The sequence below is a fragment of the Hetaerina americana genome, unplaced genomic scaffold (genome assembly GCF_022747635.1).
Source record: "Hetaerina americana unplaced genomic scaffold, ioHetAmer1.1.p SCAF_11, whole genome shotgun sequence".
NCBI lineage: Eukaryota > Metazoa > Arthropoda > Insecta > Odonata > Calopterygidae > Hetaerina > Hetaerina americana.
The window spans coordinates 5928800-5944283 of record NW_027286181.1 but is presented as its reverse complement, the minus strand read 5'-3'; the positions used below and the strand labels follow the sequence as shown (position 1 = coordinate 5944283).

Sequence of the window (15484 nt, the reverse complement as noted above, 5' to 3'; positions counted from 1 at the left end):
AATAATTATACGCTCACATGAGTTTAGCGGCACATGGCCATAGGAGTTGGGGCTAAATTATATGTTTTAATAAATGAATGAATCTCTTATATGAAATTTTTGTAAGTAAATAATACATGAATTTTTAAATAACCAGATTGATTCAAGTTGTGATTCTTACCAGAGTCTTGCAACAAAAGCTATTATTTACTATTATCAATAATCCACCGGTATAAGTTAGATACTCTTTGAGACTCTGCCACTGCACGCTAATGTAGTCTTACGTCCTAATTAACTAGTTGCAATAAATCCTTAAATCCGTTACCACGGCATATAACAATTGTTCATTCATTAGCTCTGCATACATTCTGTCTCACTCTTAATTACATCCAAAATGCCCATTATTTTTCTTGCATATAGAATTTCTTTTAATTTAATGTGTAACTTAGCCTTCTTTGTGATAATCTCGTTGCCTTCTTTCTCTCATGGTTAGGTCTCATTTCATAGCCCAGCACTACGTATCTGCAAGATATCAGGTAATGTTTGCAAACCCTTTGTTAACTGACCAACTAACGCTTGATAAACCTAAATATGCTTTGAAGATGAACATACCAGTAGGTACGGAACTACTCATACCAGCTGTCATGCCAGTCTCCATCCCTATCGATGTTCTCTTTCATCTGAATGTGTATACATGCAGATAAATGTACATATTTTAGTGAATGAAAATGCAGGCCGGAAAAATGTAATGGTCCCGGAAAATCCATTGATGCCTCCAGTCTTCACCTATCTTCTGAAAATTTGCTAATTAGTTTTTACTCGTTTACTCTGTCAAACGTTCATGTAGCATATCTCTACATCCTACCTATTCTCTTATCTTCCTTTCTACTGGTGAGCTAATTGTTACTAAAGCACAATATGCAACCAAAAACTTTCTTCATTTAAACAGATCTTTGCCTTGAACTCATTTTTTCTATTCTCTATCCTTCTGTTCATGATTTAAAGTAGTAACTCTGTCACGTTAGAATTCACGCTATGATTCCAAAAGCTCTCACGTACTGCTTTTTTCCCCTCTTTTGAGATTAGTATCATTACTGATCATAGTCTACCGGTAAAGGCCCATCCATATAAATGGTACGATTTCATAAAACTTCTACTTTTTCGTAAGTCTTGGGTGTTTTTTAGGAATTTTTATATAGGTATTCCTGGTCCTGAGCTTTCACTATCAACATCATATTGCCTATGCGCATAAATTAAGGCTTCCTGGTGTGTTATTTTAATTATATAATCCCTCTATATATAATCTAGGTATCTTGTAAAACCTCTTGTTGTTCTATTGATATTTTATAATATATTTAAAAATCACATAGTGCCAACAGATTTTCCTTTCTTACATCCTGCCAGATTCTTATCTTCTTGTTCAACAAACCCATTCCGTTCTGTCTCTGGAAACTCTCCATATCCTCACACTGCTCTTTCCTAGGTCTTATTAGTTTCTTTCCTCAGTTCACTGTTTAGCTCTTTATGTATCCCTCTTCGTAGTTCTATGTTGATATTTTTTCCATTTTATTCCTCCATCTTTGTTCCTATCTCTTTATTCTGTGATCCAGAGCTTTTGCTATTTACCGCTCTTATTTTTTCTTCTGGCATATACCTTATTTCTAGATTGAGATATCGCCACTTTTCTTCTCTTGCACCTTCCTCTTCTTATCCTCCCTCTGAATTTTATAAACAGCTTCCTGACACATGTAATTACGTTTTTCTTGTTACTCCAGTAGCTCCTTTTTCCCAGGTCCTCATACTTCTTACCTTCGTCATTCTCATTAATTTAATATTGCACTCAATTCACCCTAAATTGTGATCCAAGTTCACATTCTCTACCATGCTCACCTTTCTTAATTAAAAATATAAAATTGCATGGCTCTCTTAAAAAACCTTCCAGATTTACTTATAAATATATATATTGGCAATATGATTATCATAAATTTAATTGAATATTACGTCAAATCCTTTACTCAGTTTAGAAATACATGTCATATTTTTTCTGTGAAATTTTATCACAAGATAGCGAACCATCAACGGAAGATAAGCCATAAAGGATCCAAATTTCGCCTAACTAAGCATGTAATAATTTTTCGTTTGAAAAGAAATCCTCCAAATAATTGATATATGATTAGTTGATGGAATTGCGCTGGCCGTTCATGGATTAAAATTATTGGCCACCAAAATTCCAAAAACTTTAATATATTTCCATTTAATCATGCTCATCGATCTTTTTCACAAGTATTGAAGTAGAGAAGGCCCAAAGATCTTGCCTAATTACAATATCCGGGAGCTACAATATGGTCTGTAATGAAGCTCTACAAATAATAACTGGGATACAGCCGATAACGTTCTCAATAGAGGAAAGAAGAATCAAGGCACGGATGAAGCAGATGGAACAGATGGACGCTAGGAGATGTAGCTTTGTCTCCAACTGAGAAATGGAGCAGGAACAGGAATTTTATAAGAGCGTATTTCCTGGATATGTGGGAATGGGAAACCTTAGGAAAGGGGAAAACAACCAGACAATTTTTACCTAGCGTGAAGTAAAGAATAAAGATCAACTTTAAAACTTACAAAGGTATAACGCAAATTTTAACGGGGCACGGGGAGTTTAGATCACAACTCAAGAAAATAGGGAAACAAAAGGAGGGAACGTGTGAATGCATGATGGAGGAAGATACGGCAATACACAGATTCCTTTATTGCCCAATTTATGCCGAGGAAAGACGCGAACTGGAGGCTATACTTTGGTATTTGCATAACGTCCAACAAATTGGGGAATATCTACACGAGAGACTGATTAGGAAAATATTGGAAAGATTTATCAGCAAAAGATAAAGTAAGAACGGGGAGAGTAACTGAAAGGAATGGCATGTAACTCATATTTTGCATTTTGTAAAATTAACGAAATTGTATTTGGGGTTTTAACAAAAGGCACCCCAAAGAAACACTGAAATTGAAACAATAAATTGCCCGATTCTGCTCGAACGGGCCCAATTATTATTATTGTTATTAAGTATTGAAGTATGAAAAATGAGTGTTCGTTGAGATGACATTGTTCTGGAAATACGGTTCCTTCGTCCTTGGAGACGTTGAACATGTTTAAAGCTTACTAGAACTTTCACAGATATGTTCTCTCGTTGTGTCTGATAGCGAACGAATGATGAGTGATTTAAGAAAAGGTTTCAAAGGACAATTGCTTTTGAGTTGGTTATTATTAAGCATTTTATGAGAATCTTATTTTCGGTGGCAATCAACTGTGTTGTGCCAAAATGGGGCGTGGCATATTCATAGGTATTGGGCTCTGGATTAGAGATATATGGCAGAACAATATATTGTTCCTTTCAACTTAATTAAGCTATTTACATCTAGTATGAGGCAATGCCTTCAACGTGGTTGAATAAATACGCGAATTTCATACGTTTGTTTAAATATTACGATTGAGGGAAGCTGAGCACTCCTCCCATTGACACTGGCCTTCAAGACGGAACTCAGAATGCCTATTTACTAAGCGTTTCCCCCGGAGCAAAAAGCTCTGGAAGGCCAAGTAAATATTTCAAACCTCTAAAAAATTTCATCTTCTGTTTGTATAGTCATGATGTTGCGCACAAAAGTTATTTATACCTTATAATGCTGTTTTTAAGATAATGAACAATTGATAAGGTAAAAAATGTTTTGTTGCTCCATATAAAAAATTGTTTTGGTATGAGGAGGTTTGGAAAAGGTTTACACTAGAAATGTATTCATCATAAATGAATGACGAAACTTCTACTTGCAATCTGAGCGGAATTCGGACCTATTAGAAGAGAGACGTTAGATTCTACATGCTTGGATTCACCTTGGTTATCATTTTCTGAACATATAACTTGCAACGAAGCAGCACGGTCATTATTTTAACAAATCACTACATAAATAATAATTAAACAAAATATTTTCCAATTTTTTCTAATTTATTGCTTGATAATATCTTCCTTCTCAAATCTTTGTTTTATTTATATTTATTCTCATACCTTATCTGTCGCACTGAATTTCCAATTCACTCAGCAAATCTTGAAACCCCTTCGCTGACTGACAAACTAGACCTTGGCCATCAGCAAACATAATTAATTATACGTTTTCTAGGTCGACTAACATTCCAATTCCAGTTCTTCCCATGCCTCTTTTATCATTTCCTCCACATATACGTTGAACGGCTAAGGTGATAATGGACAAACCTGGCTTATACCTACTCCATCCAATATATTCCTATTTTCTGCCTCATGCTCTTAGTTTTTCCCAATTCACTAAATCAAACGACCTTGTCGGAAAACATCTCCAAAACAAGCAAAAAAGTACTGATTGTATTCTATATTCCTTTCAATTACTGATCTCATTAAAAAAATAGCGTCAACCCCTAAGTAATCATCTGCCCTGCTCTCATCCCATTTTTGATGATCCCGAGTACACCTTTAGCCAAGTGGGAAAACAAACTTATGACTCTGTAGTCCTCACATCATTTAGCCTCTACTTTTTTTCAAAATGGGACCTAACATTGATATTAGAAAGCCTTCTGGCCAGATTTCCTCCTCATAAATACTACGAATCAGTCCATATGGACTCTTCTCACACATTTACTTAACCTTTTAGTAGTTCTGCAGGAATGCTGCCTACCCCCACGGCCTTATTTGATTTCATCTCCTCAAATGTCTTTTCTATCTCATCTTCGAGTATGACTGAACTTAGCTATCTTCATCTACGTCATGTTCTCTTCCCATATCTAAGCTTCCTGACCTTCCTGTTAAAGCTTTTTACCATACAGTTCTTCAATATTCTTTTCTGTTCCATCTGTTATCTTACCTGGCTTATCTATAACCGTTAACACAGATCTTTCCTTCTTACTTCCCGATAGGTTTTAACCTTTCCTTTAGAGCACACCAAAATAACCCTTCCTCTGCAAACTTTCCATATCCTCGCACCGCGCCTTCCACGATGCTTCTGTTCTTTTATTTGTTACCTGCCTCAATGTATTATTTACCTCTTTTTTCATCCTACTGTTCAACTCTGTGTTCATATTCTTCCATTTCCGTCTCTCATCAATCTCTCTTTTCATCGAAACGGACCCTGCACCTTATAGCACCTAAATTATGGTAAGAGTCTGCATCCACTCCCAGGTAGATATGCGAATTGATCACACTGTTTCTAAACCTGTACTTAGCCATAATATAATCTAACAAAAAACCTTCCTTAGTCACCTGGCACTTTCCATCAATACCTTTGGCTTATGTGATACCAAAACCATGTATTGCCACTGTCTGTCACAGAACTCATTTAAATGCAGCAATTTCAGAGTATAAAAATCATTCGCCTTGACTGGGATTCGAACTCACACCCCTCAATATTCGGTCGAGTGCTTTAGCCACTTAAGCTATCGAGGTGTCCATTTAAACTCTGAAATTTTAGGGGCTTTTAAAGGAACAAGATGTTGTCACGAAATACCGTACATACAATGTCACAGGCATTCGTAGTCGTGCGCGACGCGCCACAGTCCACGAGGTTAAAGCCAACTATAAACACTTAGCCTGTTTATACTTTAGACAAATTCCAAAGAACTGCGGGAGATGCCGCAACAGTAACTTTTAACAGAGGCATCCGCTAATACCTGTATGCATTTCAATGCAACAATTTCAGAGTGTAAAAATCATTCGTCTTGACCGGGATTCGAACCCCGATCCCTCAATGTCCGGTTGAGTGCTTGTATTTATGTGTGCTTGACAGTGTGCACTAGTAAAATGCAATTTGTTGCTTGTGCTATGCTGACTACGCCTCTTCCTATCTTTTTTTTTAACGTCATATAAATCCCTGGCCGGCTCTCATTTCCTCCGCTGCATATTATTCTATAACTATCACTCCAGTAATCCCCGCCATCCTTCTATCTCACCTCGCATTGACCTAAAATATATTTTTTTCCTCTTTCCATCTCTTGCTTTAAATTCTCTAATTTTCCTGTCCTCAGCAATGTCCCAAGACGAGGTCTGCTCAAAAAGTATCGCGAATTTTGAATTTTCGCGGGTTGCACATATTTCATTTTTGGTTTTTTTGTAGCATTATGTATCGTATTTATGTCTCTCCGTTATGACGAAGGTTCCGCCATTTTGAACGTTCTGTTAATTTTTGACAGCTGTTTTTCGTGGACGTGTTTTGGCTTGTCTTCGATTTTTGATTGTTCCAAAAATGGATCAAAGAATCTGTAACAAATATTGGGTGAAAACCGAAATTAAGTGCGCGGACGCATTCCTAATGTTGACTGTGGCATATGGAGAAGCTATCTTGGACCAAAGCAACGTTTACCGGTACTTAAAAATGTTCTCAGAGGGCCGAGAAGATGTGAACGACGAAAAGCGTGGCGGACGCCACAAGTCAGCAAAAGACGAAAACATTGATGAAGTGTAGAACATTTTATTGGCCAATGGTCGAATCACCGTCAGATAAGTTTCTGAGAAGCTAAACATATCGATTGCCATTCAATTTTTACCAATTATTAGGGCATGACACGTTTCGCCGCGAAATTCATGCCAAAATTACTCAATTTTGGCCAAAAACAGCGACACATAAACGTTGCTAATAACTCTGTCCGCGACAACCCGATGCTCCCTTTTTTACTCTGTAGTTCATGCTCCAGGCATGAACCAGAGGTTAAAACGGTGAATACGTAATATTACCTGTAAGTTATGCGCAATTTGCGCGAAGAAATCCGCCACAAACGCCCGGATTTGTGGAAGAACAAAAATTCGCTTTTGCACCATGACAACGACCCTGCTCACACATCGTAACTTGTGCGCGAATTTTTGGCCATAAATAACACACTAATGATGCAGCAGCCACCGTGGTCCCCAGATCTGGCCCCCAGTGACTTTTTCTTGTTCCCGAAACTGAACAGGCCCATAAAAGGATGATGCCACGCAACGACCCTTGGCTACAAGCCTTGCCCCTCCCGCTGCCAGGCGCGACACCTGGCCGATGGGGCCGAGTCCCGTAGTTGCCAGGAGTCAAATTCTCTATACTGTCTATCATTATATTATTGGAAATAATAACTAAGGTAGTATCTGGTTGCCTTCCTCAATAGTGTTTTAACGTGGCATCATTACTCGATTGCCACCCCACTGGGGCCTTTACATCCGCATCACCGAGAATCAGACGCTGCGCGGACTACCTTTAGTTTGGTTCCTAACCTTCGACCTATCCAGGGTGGCCCTAACTGGGGTATCATGGGTGACCCTAACAGGAGCAATTATAATTGCTCTTGCCAGCAGTAGGGGTCATCGGCACGTAAAAGACTTTCCACCACGTCAAGGTTGTAGTCCATGGTATTGGGGTGTAATATGATACGAAGTAAACGATCAGATAATGTGGTCAGTTTATGAAGGTTGGTATTAAATTGGTATTATCTTTCCCCTGAGGCAAACAGTTTTCAGATAGTCACGTGCCCTAAAGATAATGCCACTCAGGCTAACGAACTGGAAAAGTGGGTAGCCCATCATTCACAAATGATCCATTTTATGCATGTAATGTGAATTATTTTATTAAAGCTCGGGGTTTTATGACATAGGAGCCCCCGAAGAGATTAAAAAAGTGGGGGGAACTTTTTAATGCACTCAGACAGCTTAAAGTAGAGAAAAGTAGCTTTTATATGCAATAATGCAAGTCATAAAGTGCTTATGCCAGAATTTTGGCGTCTCATTAGTAACTCAATACATCTGCGAGAAATACTACCGCCAATTTTTAAGATGAAAAATAGTTATTACAAAAATAAATATGTCTTAAATGTCAAATCACATTTTTCCATTTTAACACTGAGGAATGCATTTTTTAATGATATATATTACGTACTTTCTAAATTATTATGCTCCGTACCCCGTATGTTACTAGTATTATACTCCGTAAAAGTTATGTCATCGTCAGTGTGCCTTACAATTATTGCCATCTTCCTCGATACCGAGGTAATCATAATTTTAACTAACTTGGGTAAAAGCAAGCAAAATCATCCTTCCTAAGAAGAACGAGGGGTCAAAAATATATTTTTGCAGTTTAAGCCTCGATTTCATGGAAAAGAACTAATGTGTTTGGGAAATTAAGCATGGTAGGAATTTACTTAAAAAATATTTTATAAATGTTCATCTTACAGCCCGTCGATTATTGTGATCAATTTCTCTATATTGCCATTTTTCCATGATTCACATTGAGTTTTGAACATAGTGCAAAGGTTATTTCGTTCTTTATTGGGCATAGATCAGTTCTAAGCAGTCCCAACGTTATCACGCGACTCAAAGTTAGATGTAGAACCTCACGCAGTCTGGAAATTTTATTTCGTCGTTCAAAAAGTGAAACCTGCCAGGGTCAAGTATGAATACATTTTATGGGAAATATGGCGTTTCAATTATCTCTTCAGGTGTTGCGTATCTCGTGACCTTGTGTTTCATGTGGAAGAAATGTGGGCAGTGCAGCATTTTTAGACAGATATCAAATGGTCATATTTGTGAAAAAACAAACTCTCTGCGATTTTGTTCGCCTTTGAACAATTGAGTAATGAATTTGGTTATACATTAGTTATAATTATGCCATTATTATTACTATTCTGATTAATATCAGTTTTTCATGGTCTAACCACACCTATACTTACTGCTAAATCCTATTCAACACGGCCATCTTTGGTTTAAATATATAGGTATTTACATTACTCTTTAAAGCATAATATTAGGAATGTCTTCGAAGATAAAAATAACAAGCTTATAAGCACCAATTTATAGTTCAGGTGCGTGGTAGTCGAGTGAATAGAAATCAGAGATTTCTACCGTTTGGTCCGGGTACGATTCCGGGTTACGAACCTGGGCACCCGCACCTTCACCCACTCGCATGATACTTTCGAGTTAAGTACTTAGCGCGCCCGTTCACCAATCTCGATTCATTACTGTAATTTTTTGCATTGATTATAGCCTACAGTAACCTATACTTTCTCAAAATGCAATCACACTTTATCCATAATAAGAAATAATTTTGTTGTTTTCCATTAATTTATTTGGTTTCGGGATGAGGCTTCTCGCGATTTGAAGTGGCCAATATAAATGTATTTATAGCGAAATTTTCATTAACTGCCCGTACGGGTAAGTATAAACCGTCCCGGTGAGTGAATTCTCACCTTTACCGGTCATTGTGCATAAGAAACGCATGGAATCGAAAGAAAGAAGCATGGCTGAAGTGGAAGTGTGGTTTGTGAGAAGGAGAAACTTGATTAAAACTAGGAATAAAATATGAAATCTTAACCAAACAGGAAAGGAAAGCCAAGAGGGAACGGCTTTTTACAAAAAAAAAGTACGTCACTAACAGCACTAACTGCCCACCGGCGCACTCTTGAGAATACATTAGAGCGGTGCAAAAAGGAAACGGAGGTAAGGAGCGTCCCATTTCCCACAGCGGGATATCACACTTGGGCAAGGGAAATTTCTATTTCTTGCTTGAATTTAGTAGCTTCAGTCTCCCCCTTGTGAAAATTCACGAACAATAAATGTGCAAAATATATTTATTTTCACAATAACTTAATAAAAACACTCCGGGTTTCGGCGCATAGACGAGGTTTTACAAAGTTTTGTTCTGTAATGGTATCGCCTGTCTAAAATGGTAGTACGAGTACTGGAACAAACTTTTTCTGAAATTTCGCGGAGTTGACTCGTCCAGTGGTTAATCTCGTTGGTTCAATTTGCATGTAATGGCAATAAGTATAGTGTAGCGAAATGATTCCATTCGCAATGGAATGAATTTGTAAAAAACCCAATAGTTCTCATTAATGATGAATATCAATAACTCCTACGGTGTGAATTTTGATTATATTAATTTATTTATTGCCATCCAATAATTTCAGTTTGTGAGACCAAATATTTTTCATTTTTTTCTTGCTGTCCTTCCTACATGGTATGCCTAGGTGGGAAATGTTAGAAAAGAGTGGTCGCATAATTTATCGTTAATGAATTAATTTAAAGTAACATATTTAGCTTTATTTGTAATATATATGCCCACATGTAGGGTTCATCGGTCTGATTATGCTATTGCGTCATTGACAGCCGTTGAAATTTGAAATATGTTTAGCTCGCCTACTCGTACGTCAACGATGGAGGTCACAGGAAATTTAAATTATTCATCGAAACCATCCTTCCCCCGAGCCTGTAAATTGCTTCAGTAGGAGGCCAGTGGGGGGTATTTTTTCCATAGAAAACAGCCATATAAATGGCTATTAAATATTTGAAGAGGACAAACAATCAATCTCAAAAGAAAATAATCCATTTACTATTCTCACGGATGTGGACAATAGCATAAGTCCTGCCTTTGTGTTATTAGATCCTCGAAGATCATTATCACAAATTTTCAAAATTTAATAGGATCTCACCCATATGTTGGGAACATAAAACTACACATGAGACGCATTTAAGCGCAGTGGATTCCACTAATTCTTCCGAATTATCGTGATTATCTCGTGGAAATCAACGTAAGGAGCATTTCTCATCTTCCCAAAACACATACCTAGGGATACCGATGTGATATTTTCTTGGGTCTCAGTTTCAATTTCAACGGCTGTCTCTGAGGAATCAGTGCAGTAAACTCAATGACACTTAGACTAGATATACATTGTATGTTATGATAACAATATCACAAAAATGTAATAGTATCACAGAAAATAATGAGAATAGGACAATCTATGACGTCTTTTGATTGAGTAATTATAATAAATTATGATTTTTCAAAAAATTCCCATAATTCGTTGAAGGTACTCCACCTCAAAAATATAGTTTCTTCACTGCACCTAGCGACCATTACGCATCCTCCGCATGTCACAAAAACTTCCTTCTGTTTGTTCTGAATAAATGATTTCTTCATTTCTTCATAACTTCTACTTGCTGCTTCGAAAGTCTGTTCTTTTCCTTCATTTATCCCCTTGCCCAACAATTTCCCTTCTAGCACTGCCTTCAGCATACCATTACAATTCGACATAATATCCTCCGGGGACTTTGTCTCCGTTTCCTGGATTTCCCTTATAGTAACTTCCTCCCTTTTCCTCTTTCCTTCAAAACACTACTTTGTCTGCCACTCTCAGGGGATGCACCTGAAATATGTTAGGTAATTTACCTTTTAAGGTAGGTATATGATGGACAAAACCACCAACTAAATATTTGTAACTCCTAACAAAACGAAAAGCCACATTCTACAACATGTCCCTCTTCGTCTCTGTTTACCTACCTATCCTACCGTCGCATTCCAATCTTCCATCACTATCAATTGTTTTCCTTTGGGAACACACGTGATTATACCCTTTAACTGATCGAATACCCTATCGGCATCTTCCTCCTTATGATTGCTTGGTGGCATTTATATCTGAACCATGACAAAGTTCGTCGGGTCTGATTTTATCTCTACTAGTTAACGTCTACGCTGCTGGTGCTATGTTGACTACCCTCCTTCATAACCTTTTATTTGATATCATGGAAACTTCTGGCAGGCTCTATTTCCCTCCGCTATATATTACTCTATAGTTATCACCCCAGTAATCCCCACTACCCGTCCATCTCACCTCGCATAGACCTAAGATATTATATCCGTCCATCGCTCGCTCAATATTCTCTAATTTTCCTGTCCTCAATAACGTCCTAACATTCCAAGTTCCTTTTCCAACTAATTCGGTTCCAATCCAAAACACTTCCGAGATATGTGAACTGTTCCACCTGCTCTAGTCTCTGCTTTCCTATTTTAACCTTAAGGTTAGCCTTTGTCTTTCTGGAAAATTGCATAACCATTATTTTATTTATATTGACTCTCATTTCATGTCTGTCGCATTGAATTTCAAATTCTCATATCAATTCTTGCAGCCTCGTGGCTGACTGACCAACTAGAGCTTCGTCTTAGCAAACCTAACCGATTTTATTTATTCCCCACCGACATTCATTCCCACATCCAGTTGTTCCCATGACTCTTAATCATTCTGTGGCCAATAAAAAAATAGCCAATGATTTCTCTAATTACTTCAACTTTAATGGGTCTAAAGGGAAACTCGCAGGTGCCAAGGTAATAATAATAAGTAACGTTTATAAAATCTTGGCACGAAATGATATTCATGGCACGATATTTCTAATTCATGATAATTTTTTAAGTGTTAATTATAATAAAGGAAGGGCATAAAACAGGATTTGATGACATCGCAGGACCTGAAATCAAAATGGTATTCTATAAATAAAATACACACGTTATGCCTTGAAATATTTAAATGGACTGGAAACATAAAGGACTAGCGTTCACTGTAGTAAAAGCCGTTTGGCTCCCAATTGTAAATATGGTTACCCGTAATTTATGCATAAACTCACTCTCCCTTGCGTAACCAAGCGCCAGAACTAAATACTATTGAAGCAGAATTAAATGGTGTATATGATTGCTTATGAGATGTGGTTAATTTTTTTTATTTCAAATTGAAACTTATCTGATATGACTAGATGGGAATTGAATGGGTCAATATCTTTATTAACTAGTCGGCAAATGGTAAATCCCTCAACGAGAAAAGTAATTTTTCAAATTAATGTCTATATTTAGAAATAGTCGCACTCGAAAAGGTTTTTTAATTCGTGTTCAAAAATTTAAAGAGTACAGTTAGCATTAAATGTTATACATTTAAAAAAATAATTCAATTGTAAAAAAATGTTTATCTTGAATCAGGGCATTATAAAATCAATGCGTATGTTTTTTACAAATGGGGATCTAATGAAAAAAATAATGGCATCTCTACAAAGGTGTTCTCTTTGAAAGGCCATCCAGTCAAAAGAAAATTCAAATTTCTTCTGAATATTACCTCAATGCGATAACTTCCAGTTTTTTCTGATCTGGAGCGGCGTCAATGCAGCCCAGTTGGCGACAGGAAACGCAAATGAATTGCTTATGTGGCTACTTTGAATGGATAATATCTCGTATGCGTATTCACTGACTCAAAATTAATTCATGCATGAGAAATAGTTGCCGCCGCAATTTATTTCCCATCTCTTAAAAATGAATAATCGTTATTTCCTCATTTATATCCTTCAATAATTCCACCGTAACGAAAAACGGCTAAGTTGCGTTTGTGGGGATATCCGTTTCAGTTTATCTACACTTCTACATATATACAGAGTAAGTCAGCGAAGAAAACACTTTGTTTTTTAAGCATTTCAGAGTGGTAATGTTATCCGCTTCACTGCTTCTCATTCATTTATCAGAACACACTTGAAGGTGAAAGAGACTGACGATTATGCCAATATTTTGCAAATATATTCCTCAATGAGACATGAAAATTTAATGCTTTGTGGCATATGGATTCTTTCGGATGAGATATTGAAATAAAATTGGTTTTTCAAATTCCATGCCAAAATCTATTAAGTGCAAGCAAAAATTAATATTGAAATGCGTATTCAATTGTTCCCGACTCAACTATGTGGAAATTCATGTCTATAAAAAAAAGAATACAATGAATTTTCACTATCCTTTATTCACGATGATGACGCTTGAGCGTTTAAACTAGCTGCACGGGAATAAAGGATAGTGGAAAGGTGCATTGTAATCTTCATTTAATAATGATTGGCATGCGTGTTTAATTATTATTTTAATTTCCAGAGTGACAATAGAAATTAAATGCTTCCCATGGGGTATGTATTGCCATAACAAAGTAAAATTTATTTTTTGCCTCTAACTCATTGGAACGTTTTCGCTGTGGAATTTTGGGAAGAACCATAGTCATCGAGATTTTAAGTTTATTATTCAGTCGTCATGGGGCAACTCCTGTTTCATTTTCTCACCATGTCTAGAATTCAATAGGTTTAGATCAGTTTGTGGTTACAATATGCGAAAGGAGGTACAGTTTAGAATATGACCCACACTGACCGCCGTCAAAACTAACTACGCCTAATCTTCAAGACGTAAGTCGACCAAAATAACACCACGATACTTTGCACCTGATAGTGCCTGGTGGTGTTACGAAACCAGTTCTACTGAATGATAAGCGATTTGCGGAAAACGTTTTCTTCGCACAAAGTCACGAGGGGAAATTTGAAATGTCATTTCTCGAATGGAAATATTCAGTGAATAATCGGAAAACCTATGGTGTGAACATTAATTGTTAATTTATCTTACCATAAGAATATACATGAACGACTGCAATGTGGATTAGAAATCACCATTAACTAAAACTGACTTTTTTTCCAGAAAGCTTTTTCGCAAATTGCCATCCAGGGAATGAAGATATGGACGAATGCATTAGGAATGGAATTAACTCAGCAGCGTTCTTGATGCCCGTAGGTAAGTAATTGAACAAAGTTTCACCAAATATATTGCCTTATTTTTTTCTCTTTAAGGGTCATCTTATAAGAAGGTTTTCAAAAATTTCTTAAGGATTTTTTCTGTTCCAAACAGAAATTAAGTTCAAAACATTTCATGTGCAAGCTATGTTTTATGAAAAGAAGCAATGCAAGGCTCACGTCATTATTAGACTAATTCACATCACAAATAACTTACGTCTCCAATAGCGATCATTTAGAAAGTGTGGTAATTTTTTTGGACCCTCGATTTTCCATAGTGACTTTGAGAAAATTTTTTTCTTTCTACAAACCGACTTGGGTTCATTAATGGGGGTAAATAATATCCTCGAGATCAAAATCTTGCATCGACTTATGGAATTCTTCTTCGTAATTAAATCCATGATTAATAGCTGTAAATTTAAATAATATCACAAAACGCTCACCATGCTAACCGCTCACAAAATAAAGAGATAAACTAATCCTTGAAAAAATAGATGGGTTAGTAAAAATCAAATTTTGGACTACACTTTGGATATCAGCAGACGAAAAACCAGTATCGCGTAAAAACAGCGGAAACGGCTTATCAAAAGGTCGTACTTAAACCAATCTCTATCCGTTGTAGCCAACCCCTTAATCCGTGCTCAAGTTCAACGTAATACATGATAACGACTCGGAGGCTCCCTGGTTGACGGATTCCGGGAGGATTCTTAAGGGTACGCGTGCAAGCTTCTTTAACGGCATTTAGCTACCTGTGGCGGTGTTCTTTGACAGAGGATATCACTTTTAGGGATACCTTATAGTCTGCTGGTGCCAATTTGGGACGGTTTTGGGGTTGGGGAATCGTCGCGATGCCGTTGCAGGAGGCCTTCGCAAGCAGAGACACGAATCTACTCTTGGTCGTCCGTTCAGACCTTCGAGATAAGTTTAGCGCATATATTTCCTATTGTCAAAATTCCAGTGATAACGGTGTGCGCTGTCATCTTATCAATGCCAATATGACCTGCGATCAGGCGCACACTTGAGCGATGGTCTGAGTTCTGCACTTCACGCGCACGTTAGGAAAACATTGTGGCCGATATTTTTTATACAAACATTTTATCCCATTCTTTTTTACCTATGTCTTAAGT

At 37.1% G+C, this 15484-nt stretch overlaps 1 protein-coding gene across 1 annotated transcript in view; it reads left to right on the top strand.

Moving 5' to 3' along the window:
• Jhbp16 (Juvenile hormone binding protein 16) overlaps positions 1 to 15484 on the top strand; it is a 45807-nt gene that overhangs the window by 21463 nt on the left and 8860 nt on the right. The window contains exon 3 of the mRNA XM_071599202.1: positions 14266 to 14358. Within this exon, the coding sequence (XP_071455303.1) occupies positions 14266 to 14358 (93 nt within the window). The remainder of the gene's footprint in view (positions 1 to 14265; positions 14359 to 15484) is intronic.